A 15,150-nucleotide genomic window follows, 5' to 3' on the forward strand; every position below is an offset into this window, starting at 1 on the left:
CTCTTTCTTTCATTATTACCTTCCTTAGATCTCTGAATCTCTTTCAGACAGCACATGGGCAAGATTTATATTTCTCAAACAACTTTTCATTTGTAGGACACTTAGTTTCTAAAAAGGAAAAGATAGGTCAAAGTTGTACCTGTCTTTAAAGCCAATGGATTGTCTTGTTGCACAGAATGCTTCTTGACAACTGCATTTCCAGAGGTAGGAAGCATGCTGGAATTGTTCTTCAAAGGCCAAGAGGTTTGGTGTCTCTGATTGCTTACAGCATGAGTTGGTGAGTCTGCAGGGATAGAAGAAAGGCCATTAAGTCCAACAGGTGTGTTGGCAGTGTCAGTTGAAACTGCCCACAGCATTGGAGTTTTATTTACTACAGAGATGAGCAATACCAAAGACTGGCACTGCAATGCAAAAACTGCACCTCTTGATCTATACGTTACATAACAATACTACTCTTCCTGCAGCTCTTGCCAGTACAAAGTTTAGGCAACTGTAAATGAGTCAGTTTTTGCTGCTCTGTTCTTTCAAGGTATACATAGTGAACAAACAACATGATCTGAATTAGATGATTAGAAAATGCTGTCTGCCACATGGCTGGATCCAGTTGGATGCATGGCAATACCAATCTCCTGATCTGCCTCATATGAAAGCACAGCACTGACAGTCACAATTCGAAGCGTAATGCCACTGCACAAAATCCCTTGTATGCCCGGGCATGAGCAGAGCAGGAACAAGAGGCTTTATCCCAAAGGCCTCACTTGTATGATGCACTCAAGGTGAGGTATGGTGGAAGGAATGTTAAAGGCTGCACACTGAAGCTGCACAAGGCAGGCTTGTTTCCCTGGACCAGTGGGAACAGTGTAGCAAGCATCTGGTTCCAGATCATTGGGGGAGTTGTAGCATAATGTCACTGATGCACTAATACTGGCTTCAGCTGTTTAAGCCCCTGCTCCCAACCCTTCAAAGATGGAATAGAAGGGCTTGGATCACTGCTGTCTACACCTGATGCTGTGTGATGCCAGCCAACTCACAGCACTGGAAAGGACTGCAACTGATACACAAAACGTGAGCCCTCCATAAAGAGTACAACCTTTCAGGAGCATAGACAAACATCTCATTAAGTGTCGTCTATTCAGCACCTAGCACTCCTTTTTGTACATTGTCACTGTTGAGGACAAAGAGTTGATTTTCAATATCCCTCCCACATCAACAGTTAAGTCAGGTCCAATTTTAAATATATTCTGAAAAATACATCTGTTCTTAGCATACAAGATGAAGGTTTTTATTTACTACAGTCTACTACAATAACATAAAAAAAAACACTGCAGTGAACCATCCACAGATTTTAATGAGGAGCAGTAGTTATCAGTACACACAAGCAGGACAAAAACATTTAAATTGAAAAAAAAATAATTCATCTCTATCATGCATTTCATGTAGGTTCCTCTGCTTTATGTCTAAAATATAGCAAATGATTCTTCCCTCCAGCTACAGGTATTATTTCAACATGCAGAAAGGTTTTCCCTTAGTACACTTGGTTCTGCGTTATCTAATAGGTGTAGGAACTACTTTCTTCATTTGGATTAGGTGAAAAGCCTCCAGAGAGTTGAGAAAATAGGGAAGTTTGTATTTCTTTTCCAATCTACAAACAGAAATTGGGGGAAAAGGATGAAATTTACTGCTTTTAGAAACACGAAGGACAGAGGAAATATTGAACAACTACTTAGATGCAAGTCAGTCAGTCTCACAGGAGGATAGAACAGCACTTCCACTAAGGGCAACTGCACTTTAACATAATTTCCTTTGCACATCTTTCCTTGCAGTTTGGGGGAAATTAGCTTCTCTTCAATTAACCTAACAGAAAAAGATTATTCAACCAAGAAATTCTACCTGTGTTGCAGGGATAAAACAAGCATGAATCCCAAGAGCGCTCAAACCACATCACTCACTCACCTTCCGGGGAGATATCAGCAGTTTTCATGAAACTTGGTGCAGAGCTTTTGAAAATCTTTGTTCTTTCACCACCTACTACCACTTCAGGTCCAAGCAGGGAGACAAGAACTGCTAAGCTGTGTAGTGTTATTGCCACAATAGAGTCGCTAGTGTCTCGAAGGCCCAGCAATACCTACAGCAAGAATGGGACAATGTTATCAAGAACAGAAAATCCTGTTTTCCCCACTTTTTTTCCCCCCATCTATACATGTTATATTTGCAGCACTTTTCAATTCTAAGATCCCCTGAAGTGGATTTTGGACATTATTCTATGCCAGAATATCAGCCTTCCACTTTGTGTGGAAGCTAAAGATTACAATTACAGCATTTTGAGAGCTCAGACTGGTCACTCCCTGCTGACAGCTGTAGAGTGTTCTGTGAAACAAAAATGCCATCTCTTGTTGTGAGGCTGCAGTCCAACCTGACAGGTATCAATCAGCACAAGCAGTGGGTATGACAGAAGGCATGAGGTTTAACAGACAGCACTCCAGATCAGGGTGGAGTGTCACACTTAAGGCTTGTGTAAAAGGAGGCTGGAAATTGTTTGCTGCCAGTGCTATGAGAACTTAGTTTTGAGCTAAGAGCCAATATAGCAGCAGAAATCCCATATATTCAGATATACACCATCCATGTATTGCTTTCCCAACCTGTGGCAATATGATGTTTTTCAACTCTTCCCGAGAGAACAGTTCTGCATAGGCATGAATGTGAGACAGCAACACCATCCGCACGTGCTCCTCATGAACCTCAAAGAGCTTCAGCAGCACAGGAATCACGTGAGTCTGGAACAAGGCTGGCGACAGGAGGCAGCTGGTCTGGCTTTCTCCAGTTTGCTCTAGGGAAGAGATTGGAAAAGACTGCATTGAAAACCACAGGCAACTCTTCCAAAAGCTATTCCGTGAGAGACTGTCAGCTGAAATCTACAGTGTCACCCCAATGCCAGGTCTGAGTTTTTGTCAGCTGCCAACACAGCTGGTTTGGGACATCAAAAATGGGGGGAGGAGAGACAGTCAGCATCTTTTGCCTGACAGCAATGGCTCTGAAAGCTTAGCAGCAGTCATAAGAGGTACTGCTTGCCTGAAATACCAATAGTTATTTAGGTAAAACTGTAAGAGAGGGGAAGCAAGCAAGCAGCAGGGCCAGAGGTTGCTGGAGATCCAGCAAGACACACTGAACATCCCTCTTAGAGATGACAGAAGAGAATCAGCCCGGGCTCTCAGTGGCTCACTGGGCAGGTGGGGTGACACTTAAACACAGGAAAAAGCCTGGGCAATTTGTAATTCTCACCCAGCATCAGCAAAGCAGTGGAAAAGCACTTCAGAACTGGAGAGGAGAGATTTGTACATTAGAGAATTTGTTCTGGTTAAACAAGCAACACGAGCTTGTTTAACACATGATTCAATGGAATGACCACTGAGTTAATTCCAAAACTAGTAATAATTTTGAAGAAAGTATTTGAAGGTCACCTTTCTTTGGCCCCAGCAGATGAGGAAGAAAACTCCTGACAGCTACAGGTTCTGCAAACACAAGTTGATTGAGCAGAAGAGGCACCAGCCGTGATGCTATCAGCTCCTCTGACAAGCCAGCCACTCTGTCCAGCAGGAACCTGTGTTCCAGGAGAGAGCAATTAGTATCAAAGTGGCCTCTCATGCATTTATGACCATTTCTCATTGTACTGCCTTCCCCTCTTTTTGTGGCCTGCCTTAGCTTCTACATAAGGAAAGTTTCCCTTGTAAAAAAGGAAATCCCATATTGAAATCACATCCAGCTCATGCACTTCAGAGGCAGCCAGCAGAGCATGAAAGAAAAATTCCGCTTCAGCCCTTCTCAGGCCAGGTAATGCCATATCTAAATGGAAGCTTCTCTTACAGAAAAGAAATCTGGAGAATATGACAATAGGATTTCCTGCAGATGCCGCACTTCAGCAACCTGGACATCCGTTACAGACAACAGCTTTGCCCACACAAGGCTGGGACCACAAAATTAATTCACTCAATAAGTCTTATCCAAAATTCTCATTATCATTTTACTAAGATCTGCCTACACGAAAGAAAACTTCAGCCTTCGATGTGTCTGGTGCTACATTTCACTTTTTAAACAAAGTCATACTCAAAATAAAGCTACTTCCAATAATTAGTTGAGAGAAAAATTATTTTCTTCCACTACATTGAAACAAGTTTTCTGATATTTTAGACTGTGAAACTGGGCAGATAGCCTTTGTGTAAAGCAGCAGGACCCTGGAGCAGCTCAGCAAGGAGCCAGAGGGCAGGCTTATCACCACCTTGAGCAGACAAGATTGTTACACCACACTCCCTCCCCTAGTGGCACTACAGCAGATGAATGCACTTTCCAAATGATTGCCACTGCGCAATGGGAGATGGGGGTAGTGCTGCTAAAGGGAGTGAAGGAAAGTACAAACAGCATTACAGAACAAACAATATTCTGCCAAAGCAATCAAAATCTGGCACCCGAGGAACCACTTCCCTGGCAACTAGCTTTTCCAGCTCTGCCTGATGCCCGTGTGACAGAAGCATTTCTGAAATAAGCTTCTAGATTGCAGTTCCTTCACCTACTTGAAAAATTCAGTTTTCTCCTCCTCAGATTTTAGTGTTAAGGTCTTCAGAAAGTTCACAACTTCCAGAAAATCATTCCTAAGCAAAAAAAAAAAAAAAAAAAAAGTAGATTGTCATTACTGTCACCAATGCTAACTCAGCACCTCAGCTGGAAGGTGATAATGCTTTCTTAATTTAAGGATCCTCTTCAACAAAGAGCCCTGTAATAGGTAGGGATCAAGTCCCATCAGCTAAGTAACATGCCTTCACTAAGTGAACACATTTGCAACACAGGAACAAGCAGTATCAAGAGGCAAGATATTTCTTTCCTTACCTGAAGAATTCGTGAGACAGTAAGCTGGACAGTGGGGGACGACACTTTGGATCTGGATTCAGCAGCGTACAGTGCAGGGTTTGCTGAAAGCTGGAGAGAATATCTGCTGAAACTGAAAGCCAGAGCACCTACAATTAGATTTCTCTCTCACCACTGGATAAGCTATGCTCAGGAGTCTTCCACCTCTCCTGAAAACTTACTTTTAGAATCTTTTGATAGCAAAATGACTCATATTTGGTCCCAAAGGAAGAGAGAATCTCCATCTTTCTCCCTATGCTGCTGGTCTATCAGGGCACCAAGGAGTGCTACTGTTCTCTGAGAAGCTTCCTGCCCCTGCTCAGCTGTGGAACACAGCACGCACGTGCCATGTATTCACGTTCCTAAACACTCAGTGAAGTGTCTGGTGGGAGCAGAGCTGTGCAAATCTCTGACTGCTACAGAACAGATCTTGGAGCACTTGTGTTGTCTGATCACATTCAAACAGGGGAAAATGGGAATAAAGGAGATGCTGAAGTTTGGATTTCAAGCTAGCAAACACTAAGATCAGTGATGGCCACTAAACCTGCAGCACACATGTCAACTGCAGCAAGAGTTGCATCAGTTGACACACACAAGGGATAAACTGCAGTTGCAAATAAACATGTCATTGCTCACCCTGATCATTTAGGGCTGTCAGGAGATTTTCAACCATGGCTCCGAAGGCATAGGCATCCCTTGCATGCCCACAGCTGCTGGGCAGAATTTTGAAATCTACAGACTGAAAACAAAAGACAAAACCAAAAACCAAGATCAGCAAAGCAGGAGTTCACAATACTTGCCAGAGACCTCCATTCCCCTCCACAAATGCTCTCCAATTCTTTTTATAGCTCCAAAACTCTACCAGGTACCCAATAAGCAGAGCATTTTGCAAAAAAAAAACAACAACAAACCTCCACCAAGGAATTTAAAACCCAAAGGAGGAATGGCATCATGGTATAACAATTCCCACTGAATGCAGTCTGCAATTATAAGTCAACAACTTTCAGCATAAGCAGGGATAGGAAAATAAACCAGATATTATCCAGCAGCCGCCTCCTCCCATTCAGGCATAAGGAAACAAAGTGTCTGAATGAAAACTATTTTCTGAATAGGGTACTGTCATTGTCACCAGCAACAAGTTCCTCCATGAAGGCAGGCCACTTACCATCTCCTCACACGGGATGCACGACTGGTCTCGCACTGATTTGACATGACAGAGGAACTGGAAAGGGAAGAGGGGAGATGTGAGCTGCCTCCAGGGCCCATCTGGGCCAAGCAGCAGGAGTGAGTGAGCTCTCCCCACAGGCCAGGACTAACACATGCCCTTGCTCCTTCAGCTGGCAGCCAGGGCAGGCTGTGCTGTGCTCTGCACAGACAGGAAACGCTAAGAATGCATCAGGTATGAAGCACCAGGCTGACAGAAAGCTATTTCAAGGCACCACAGCCAACTGATTCCTTTATGTCTTAGGTCTCATCATCCATGATCCATCTGGGCAGGGGTAGGATATCATGACCTTTACCAGTCAGATTTTACTGCTGGGCTCTTTGCCTTGCTGTGCACCACCACACACACCAGTGTGCATCTGCCTGATCCCTTCTGAAAGGTGATACATGAGGGACACTGCACAGTTTGTGAAGGATTCGTGGACACTTTGAGAGAAAAGGCAACATACACACACTGCACAGTGCCAGGTTGCAGTAATGACTCTGCGCAGCATACAGCAGAAGTCAAACCAAGAATCTTTCTGCCAAGACCAATAAAAGCAATAAAGATGCCAACAGCAAAAGCTGAAGTCATTTAAATTATTCTTCTTATTGATTTATTTCAACTTGGATCTTCCTGCTCTATGTTTTTTTTTTTTTGTCAGCCCAAAGGAACAAGAGTTCTCCTTCTCTGCAGTCCTCACCTACCCTCCAGCCAGCTGTCTCCCTTAGAAAAGTAGCTGATTTTGGGCTAGTGGGAATGAGTTTCAGTTTATCTAGATGACATGAATAGCTGTAGTGCTCCTGGAGCAGTGATTCAGCTGGGAGCTGGATGTGAGCCTTCCCAGTGCTGGCAGGCCAGGAGCCCCCTCCCAGGCACTGGAGGGGTGTGCTCTGCTCGGCTCTTACCTCTGGGGTGGCTTCATTAAAGCCACAGACTGTTTCCATTCCTCCCAGTTTCCAGTGCCCGTCCTCGCTTACAAACACAGACGATAAACAGACGTTGTTATGAGTGAGGTTTCCCTAAAACATAAGGAAGAATGACATAAGATGAAAAATTTTAATTAGAGCTAATGAGGAACCAAAGAAAAGCTACCAAAAAGGACACAATTCTACATGCCCTTTGGGATTTTGTAGGCGACCAGCAAATATCACACTGAAGTGCTGGACTTTTAGAGCACACACAGTTCCAACTGTGACTGCCTCTACAGAGCAACTGTAAATCCAAAGAAAACCTCCAGCTATGAACAAGCTCAAAAATTTCAGTCTGAGTTGGAATTTAAGTTCAGTCCTGGACACACACAGTACCAGAACAGGGAGCAGTGACACCAACCTCTGACACATGGCAACAGTTGTAAACAAATACAATGGCTGAGCAATCCCCCTCCATAAGTGTGAAGCACTGCAAGCAGCTCACCATTTACAAACCTTACTTCCTAAAGCCATGCTATTTTCAATTACCCTTCCTTCTAAAAAGCAGTCAACAATTTTAGCAGTTTCAGCCTAAAAGAACTGTAAAATTCAGGTGTAATGCTATAACGTGATGGAAAACAAAGCAGTGACAGTGGGGTAGCAGAGTCCCAGACTGCAGCAAGTGAGGAAGAGCTCAAGTGCAGCAGCCGTGGATGCAGAAACAAAGGAAAGAATCTGCTTACCTTTGGAAGGCCTCAGTTAGGCAAGAATCTCCAGCAAGATACCCCTGCCCCCCCCGACCCGTGCCAACCCTTGAATGAGGTCTGGGAAGGGGTGGATCCTGGCTCCAGCTCTTCTGGTCACTCAGGTTCATTGTACACATCTGAGCTCCCCTGGGTTGGCCCTGCCAATCACCCAGTTCAATCACTGCTTCAGGCTGTGACTTAGCATTTCTACTACAGCAGGTGAGTGTGTTTGCAAGGAGTTAGGAATGAGAGTCATCCAGGCAAGCCCAGCTACAGCACTCCCCAGCCACACCACTTCTCGCTCCCACCAAAGCCTGGTGCTGCTGGTACCTACCCTGTCATGGAGGAAAGTGAGTGCCAGCAGCACGTCGTAGATCCCTGCGCAGATCTCTGCAGAAGAAAGTGTCTCCAGGACCATCTCCAAAGGCTTCACACGTTCAGTAACCAGGTGGATCCCATTAGCTTCCACAGTGCAAGAGAGGAAGCGCAGAAGGCATGGGTGGCGCAAGGTTTTCAGGTGCTTCCAGAAACAAAAACATCTATTACATCTCATCCAGTCATCTGCTGGCTGCAGAGCTTAGCCACATTTCCTACATGAATCTAGACAGCCAACCCTGCTGCTCACCGAGCACTCAGCACATTGGCTCATTGCAAAGTACTTTATAGCACACCTGGACACAGAAGAATAAATACAATACTTTGAGACTGGCTAAGAAAGGCTCTCTGATTTTTAGATTTGCAGGAAGAGATCAGCACTCTGAGAATGCCTGCAGGTGCTGTTATCTGAACACTGCAGGAAGAGCTTTGCAGCTGCTGACCCCCTTCTTCCCTACCACACGGCCAGGGATAACCCTGATAACTCCTTCCCTCACCCCTAAGGCTTTGGCCCTCATTAACCACTTCCCACCTCTCCAAGAAGAAGGAGGCACAGCTCTGACAAGTCTTTCCCAGCACAGTACCTTGGCAGCTTTATTAACCATGTCCTCGTTCTCCTGCTTGTACACAAAGACAGAAGCAAGCTTGCCATCTTGCAGCACAGCCGGGTAAATGGTGTGTCCAGTTGGCAGCACAAACGGCGGCTCTTCCAGCGTGTAGCTCTTTAAAGCACTGTTCTCCGAGCCCATCACTCGCCGAGTTGGGCCGCTGGAGAGGTTCCTTCTTGGTGACAAGCGGGTCCTTGGGCGGAGGAAGAGTTTTTCAGGCAGACTGAGATGAGGCAGGCACTGTCCTGTTCAATTTCAGAGCATTTTCTGCAAAGCATGAGAAACCATGAAGAACCTCATCCTATCAGCTATCTAAACCAACAACAAAAAGAGCCTCCTAGACTCAACATGTTACGATCCAATATCTTTAATAAACTATCCCAACTGCACAGCCCACTAGGCAGCAGGAGCATTAGCAAGGAACAAAATGGGACTCTACGGAGGAGACCGCACCTCCACAGCCCCTTGCTCACGTCTCATCTCCCCATCTCACCTCCAGCCACAGCTCCGCAGCCAGCACAGCTCCCGCTGGGCTCCGTGCTGGGAGGAAGGAGCCACAGGGACACATTTGCTATGGGAACCTGAACGCAGTTCAGCTTCTAACTGATGTAACAGGGCTCAACGTGCCGCACGGCACCAAGCGAGTGCGCAGCCACAGAACTACTGAGGTTGGAAAGAGCACTAAGGGCAGCTCATCCACACCGATTCCCTTCGTGTGAACGTTAGGAAAGAGACAGAACTCGGGCTCGCAGCTTCCGAGCGCCACGCGGAAGGGCAGCAGGAGGGAAACAGCGCAGCCTGGACGTGTCTGCAAGGCCTTCCGTGTGAGCTGCCCGGCGCAGGCAGGGCTCACAGCGCCGAGACCACGGCGGTGCTGTTCGCCCACCCCGTAACCCCGCTCCTCCCGGCACAGCCGCGGGCGTCTGTTTACCCACGGCGGCGGCCGGAGCCGCGGCAGCACAACGCCGGTTGTCAGCACAACGCTTCTGACACCGACGGGGAGCGCTTGTGAGGCTGACACGAACTGCAGCCACACAACCGCACCGTACGAAGACACCCCGTCATTACGGGTCACGGTGCGCACGGCCGGGCCGCCGCGCTCAGCGCCGGGAGCTGCCGCTCTGCCCGGCACCCGCAGAGCGACCGCCTCGCAGCCCGGACGCGGCCACGCGCGGACGGCGGCGCCGGGCCCGCACCCCCTGCACCCAAGGCGGCGGCGGCGGCGGCTCCGGGCCCGCCGCGAGGTGCCGACCCCCGTCCCGACCCCCGCCGCACCTGCTCCCGGCCGGCCCGACGGAGCCGCCTCCCCTGCCCCGCCGGCCGCTCGCTCCCTCCCGCACGGCGCGGCCGTCGACTCCGCTTCCGGCAGCGGCGCGAGACGAGGAAGGCGGGAAGAGCGCCGCCGCGCGCCGCGAGCGCCCCCTGCCGTCCCGGAGGACCCGCCGAGCGGGCGGCCGCCATCTTGGGCGAGGGCAGGGCGGCCATTTGAGTTGTGGGCGAGCGGGCTCCTCCTCCGCTTCGCCCTGCGTGAGGCCGCGCAGGCCGGGACGCCTTCCTCGGAACCATTAAAACTAACCGCTGCCGTCGGTGCGGAGTGAACGGCTCCGGGGAGAGAGACTGCGCGTGAGTACGCCGGACGGCAGGGGGAGCGCTGACAGCGGCGAGCGCAGCGCGGCGGGCGGGCCGGGCTTTAAGGTGGCGCTGGGCTGTGCTTCGCGCCGCCGCTTCGAAGGGCGGTTCGGAGCGAGGAGGACCGGCGGCACGGCCCGACCCACGGCGAAGTGCTTTAAGGTGGTCCGAGCCGCTCCGTAACTCGGCTCCAGCCGTCCGGCACGCGTTGCACTCCGCGCTGTCCCACGCTCCATAGCGACGCTCGTTCCGCCCGTTCGGTCGCTGCCCGCAGGCCGCCCAGCAGCGCGGTGTGGCGGCTGATGGCCTCACCGAGCGCGGCGTCGTTCGAGAAGCAGAGCGAGGCTTTAGCTGTCCCCTCTGCACGTGCGTCTGATGGCAGAGGCGCTGTCAGACCCAAACGACTGCGGGCAGAGGCAAAAAGCAGGCAGGGAAGTAGGCCGGTGCTCTCCTGAATCTCATTCAGAAGGGAGCCGGCCACAGCAGCTCCAAGGGCTGCGTGAGTAAGTCAGCCTCACTGTCCTTTATCTGTCCTGACAAAGCTGGAGCTGTTCTCAGAGCAGGGTTTAATTTACCAATGGTGTATTACAGGAATTCCATCAAGGAACCTGCCAGAGGGCCGTGGAATCTGTCATATCCAAAAAGAGCTTGTCCTGCTTGTTCCAGAAGATACATCTTGTTCCTCTTTAATTTAATCCAAAATGGATTAAATTCAGCAGAATCGCGGCAATCTCATCTCAGAATGAAATACACGTGTTGAGCTGTTAGCAGGCAGCACTGTATGTACACAGCGGTTTAAAAGACTGCATCAGGTCCTTCCCTTTGGGCTGAGGACGTTCATTCCCTTCTGCCCTTCTCCACCCGCGTTGCCCGGTAACCTCCTTAATTTCAAACAGATCTTAGGGTGCTGCATTAAGTAAAATATCTCTGAAAGTACACTGTAGAGCTGTAGAAAGCCTGAGTAATAGCTACCAGACATACAAACTTCTCAGCCTACGCTTATTTCACTGTGCTATTAACTTTACAGCCTGATTACATCTAAAACACCTGCACAGCCAAGCTCATCAATTGATTAGCAGCAGAGAGCGAAGGAGGATATCCCAATGACAGGGATCCCTGCTGTAGAGGGGAGCAAATCAAAGTCAGGAACAGAAATGAGGAAAAGGTAGGCAGTGCAAAAGAAGTAGAAGTTGCTAGAAGAAAACAGATCCCTCCTTGTCCCGCTTTATGCAGGATACACCACTCAGGGACTGAATCCCCAAATGCAGATAATTAAAAAGTTACCCTACAGGTCAGATGAGCGTAGGGTCTCCCTCTGACACCCACAGGAAATGTGATATAGATTGAAAAATGCATGTGCTCATATCTTTTTTCCCCTTTCTGGCTCAGGAACTGTAATTAAAGAGAAAATGAGGCTCTCTCCCACCGTAGAGAATATAGTGGCACAGCTGGTTTTCATCTTGGCTAGCAGGCTCTGTCCTCAGGCTACCAAGTGCTGAGTAATTTTTACCAAGCTCTGCTTGCAGATAAATGATGTTCTTCTCTTAGCTGCTGCCAGGCAAAGCTACAAGTACTTGATCTTTTATTCTTTTCTCATAAACTCCTAACATTGAATACTAAAAATGCAGCCAGAGATTTTTCCACTGCCATTTATTCTCAGCGTGGTCACAGCTGTATTACAATTACAGACACCCACCCATTTGCTGAGGCTCAACTGCAGTTCCTCGTTAACCTTGAAGCTTCCAATTAAAGGCTCCTTCAGTTTCATTGATAGTTTGAATATGCTCTAAGGACTCACTTTTTTCCTCCCCCTCCACTCAAAACACATTCTGTGAGGAGGGCAACCACTTTAAATAACTTAATGCTGATTTTCTGGAAAATCCTGATGTGGGGGTACCAGTCCCAAAAAAAGAAAGCCTGTGTCTGACTGCAGTTTGGATGATTCCTCTCACAGGTATAGCTATAAAATACCTGAAAGGGTCCCACTAAACGTGGCACAACTGCCAGGCAGATGGAGCGTAGGTTCAGGCCAATGAAAAGTATCACACATCAGTTTAATTCACATTTTCAGCAGTGTTTCTAGAGAGAACTTAAATCTTCTAAGAAATTGCACATGAATTAGTTAACAATTGTGTAGAAAATTATTTTAAAAATAGTAGTTAATCTTGGCAAGGCTGCTCTTCCACCTACCTCCAGTAAGTGGAGCCATGAACGTGAAGCCAGCGCAGGGTGGAGGCTGAAAACTTGTAAGAAACACCAGGACTAATTTTAGAATCATTTCCAGTCACACAGAATGAAACCTGGTGAGCAGCAGTGCATATGAAGGTACCTGCACATCTTCCAAAAGCAAGGCTTAAGAACAATCCTGATTTCAAAGATATTAAAGGTATAAAGTAAATACAAACTTAATGAACAACCACCTTCCTAGCATATACACCATTTGTAAGGGACTACTGCTTCTGTTCTGGTAGTGCCAGCCCCTCATCCAAGTGTGTTTGCTGTTTGAGCTGGGTTTGTGGAAGAGAGGATGGGCACAGTTCTGCAACTCAATAGGCATTTAAAACTGATGAGCTGGAAGTAGCTTTTCACTTCAAAAGGGATCTGAACTGCTTTCAAGATAGTGGCATGCAGAGAGCATCGTCTGTACGCCTGCATCCATCTGTTACGGGTGAGGGTACAAGATTTTAGCCTAAATTCTGCTTTCACATAGCACGTTTCAAACATGGCTCAGTGTCACCACAGCACTGCTTGTTTATGTCTAACTTGTCTTGGATTGTCTGCTGCTCAGTCCATGCTCTGTGCTTAGATCTGGTTTAAACCCATGTAAACAAGTAGGCCAGGATACAACTGTACTTAAGGACAGAGAAGCTGGGGGGAAAGACTGCACCTGGATTCTGAAATGAGCTACAGTATTTTATTTTTTTTTTTTAACTTGCTAGACCTCAGGATGTTAGGGGATGTTTTCTCTCAACCTACAGGAGTGTTTCAACACTCACAGTAAAGGTATTTTCTTGTGTGCTATGGTTTCTAATTTTAAGTTTTCAACTAGACTGTAAATGCCTGAAGCCCAAAGGCAGTGAATCTGTGCCATCTTTCCATTATTAAAGTCATCAGGCCAAAGACCAGACTGCAGCAACTATGTGTCAAGGCAGTGCCAGGAGATGCTAGGGCTGAAGAGTGTTCGTGTTACTCAAGCATTAGAGGGAAACAGCGCACGTTAAACACTTCACATGAAGCATTCCTCTTAAACACTTTGGAAAATAAACAAAACATGGGTTAGAAATGCATTCACCACATCCGACACTGACCACACAGGTTTTTGTATTTAATAGAAATTAAATTAGTAGCTTAATATACATAACATGACACTTCCCAGACCAGCAGCTTTTCAATACTTGCTTTCAAGTCACAGAGCAAATCCTGTACAAAAAAGGTATTAAAGAGCAACTGAAGAGTAACACAGTCACTATGACAGCAGGCCCAGAAAGGCTGGGGTTATCTGGAGCTACACACGCCAAAGGATACATAACGACAGACCCGTTGTGGTACAACCATGCACTACCAAGGGACAGATCTACCACCTGCCATGCACACGCTGGTCCCTGCAGGCAGGGAGCAGCAGCCCGGTGCTTCATCGTGCTCCACAGCCGTAGTAGTAAGGCTCATCAGGGCGGTAGCCATACGCAGTTGCTGGACGGCCAGGAACTCCTGGGGACTGACCAAAGCCATCAACACCGACACTGTAAAAAGAAGGGAGAGAAACTATAAGAAACTTCAGCTTGTTGTGTGGTGGGGAAGGTGCGCTGCTGCTGGGTGCTCCAACTCTTCCAACTTAGAGGCAGCTTAGCGTCTTCCTCATCCTAGCCAGCACTGCTCCGTCCTTTGTCCTGGTAAAACAGAAAAGCTGCAGAGAAATCAACAACTCTTTTCCAGGAAAAGGAAGCCTAGGAAAAAAAAATAAAAAATCCCTGCATGAATTCCTTCTTGTTTTCTGAAGGTGAGGCAACGGCAAATGTGCATTGTGGAATTAAACAGCTTCTCGTGAGCTGCTTTCGACTTTCAGCTCAGAAGAAAACCCCTAAAGAAACAGAACTCTTCTTTTACGGATTTACCAGAAAAGCTTTGCTTCTGTGACTCAGTTTCTCCACCTGTACACTGAAGTTGATGTGTTATTTCTGGAGACGCTTCAAGTACACATCTTGCAAAGCCCACTGGTAGCCCTGTCCCTACACAGCAGATCTGAATAATCCAATTTTCTTCCAGAAACAGTGCATTTCTGAAGCCCTAGGGCACAGAGCAGTGAGAAATGCGAAAGTGACAATATATGGCATAGCAACACAGTTCAGCGAAGGACAATGTTTCTAGTGGGTTACGAGACCGACAGCCAAATGGCAGAAAGAATTCATCAAATACTTGAGTAGCTGTATTCTAATGAGACACAATGAGCCATTTGTCATACAGAAGAGCATCTTTTACACCTAAAAGTCCCACAGCACGAGAACTGTGTAGGGAAAAGTGGCACATATTTCATGCCCAACAATAACTCTCATGCAGGAGGTAGAGGGAAAATGAACACTGCTTAAGACACTGGATTAATGCCTATTCTTAGCTGTGTCACTTTTAAACTTCCACTTCAGCTGGACAAATGGAAAAGAATTCTAATTTATTTCTAATTTATTGTCTGACTAAAGACGCATTGAAAGAAGTTGAACTTCCCTTCAGAAGACTGTCAAAACACAAAGAACCAAAGTGCTTTTGGAGTGGGGAAAAGCTGAACCTCA

The 15,150-nt window shown here is 47.2% G+C and overlaps 3 protein-coding genes and 1 long non-coding RNA gene across 10 annotated transcripts in view; 2 read left to right on the forward strand and 2 right to left on the reverse strand.

The window, feature by feature from the left end:
* Nucleotides 1–1,995, forward strand: part of FIRRM (FIGNL1 interacting regulator of recombination and mitosis) — a 22,746-nt gene extending 20,751 nt beyond the window's left edge. Inside the window, exon 25 of the mRNA XM_090146066.1 lies at nt 1,902–1,995. Coding sequence (XP_090002192.1) covers nt 1,902–1,983 — 82 coding nt within the window. The 3' untranslated portion in view covers nt 1,984–1,995. The remainder of the gene's footprint in view (nt 1–1,901) is intronic.
* Nucleotides 1–10,660, reverse strand: part of SCYL3 (SCY1 like pseudokinase 3) — a 13,979-nt gene extending 3,319 nt beyond the window's left edge. The window contains exons 1-12 of one of the 3 annotated variants that reach the window (XM_090146069.1): nt 10,317–10,660; nt 8,717–9,007; nt 8,092–8,277; nt 7,009–7,122; nt 6,062–6,118; nt 5,533–5,635; nt 4,879–4,990; nt 4,566–4,643; nt 3,459–3,598; nt 2,640–2,827; nt 1,954–2,125; nt 140–283 (exon numbers count right to left, since the gene is read on the reverse strand). In XM_090146069.1, the coding sequence (XP_090002195.1) occupies nt 140–283; nt 1,954–2,125; nt 2,640–2,827; nt 3,459–3,598; nt 4,566–4,643; nt 4,879–4,990; nt 5,533–5,635; nt 6,062–6,118; nt 7,009–7,122; nt 8,092–8,277; nt 8,717–8,881 (1,459 nt within the window). In that variant the 5' untranslated portion in view covers nt 8,882–9,007; nt 10,317–10,660. Of the gene's footprint in view, nt 1–139; nt 284–1,953; nt 2,126–2,639; nt 2,828–3,458; nt 3,599–4,565; nt 4,644–4,878; nt 4,991–5,532; nt 5,636–6,061; nt 6,119–7,008; nt 7,123–8,091; nt 8,278–8,716; nt 9,008–10,015; nt 10,130–10,316 lie in introns of those variants that run through there. The other 2 variants (XM_031595665.2, XM_031595666.2) reach the window with 2 other exon arrangements.
* LOC116230483 (uncharacterized) overlaps nt 10,161–15,150 on the forward strand; it is a 47,550-nt gene continuing 42,560 nt past the window's right edge. Inside the window, exon 1 of one of the 4 annotated variants that reach the window (XR_016469106.1) lies at nt 10,161–10,363. This is a non-coding gene — a long non-coding RNA (uncharacterized LOC116230483). The remainder of the gene's footprint in view (nt 10,364–15,150) is intronic. The other 3 variants (XR_016469105.1, XR_016469103.1, XR_016469104.1) reach the window with 3 other exon arrangements.
* KIFAP3 (kinesin associated protein 3) overlaps nt 12,405–15,150 on the reverse strand; it is a 65,664-nt gene continuing 62,918 nt past the window's right edge. For both annotated transcript variants that reach the window (XM_031595664.2, XM_031595663.2), the window contains exon 20: nt 12,405–14,109. In XM_031595664.2, coding sequence (XP_031451524.2) covers nt 14,001–14,109 — 109 coding nt within the window. In that variant the 3' untranslated portion in view covers nt 12,405–14,000. The remainder of the gene's footprint in view (nt 14,110–15,150) is intronic.

The sequence above is a fragment of the Phasianus colchicus genome, chromosome 9, assembly GCF_987193195.1.
Source record: "Phasianus colchicus chromosome 9, bPhaCol1.hap1.1, whole genome shotgun sequence".
In the NCBI taxonomy this organism is placed as follows: Eukaryota; Metazoa; Chordata; class Aves; order Galliformes; family Phasianidae; genus Phasianus; species Phasianus colchicus.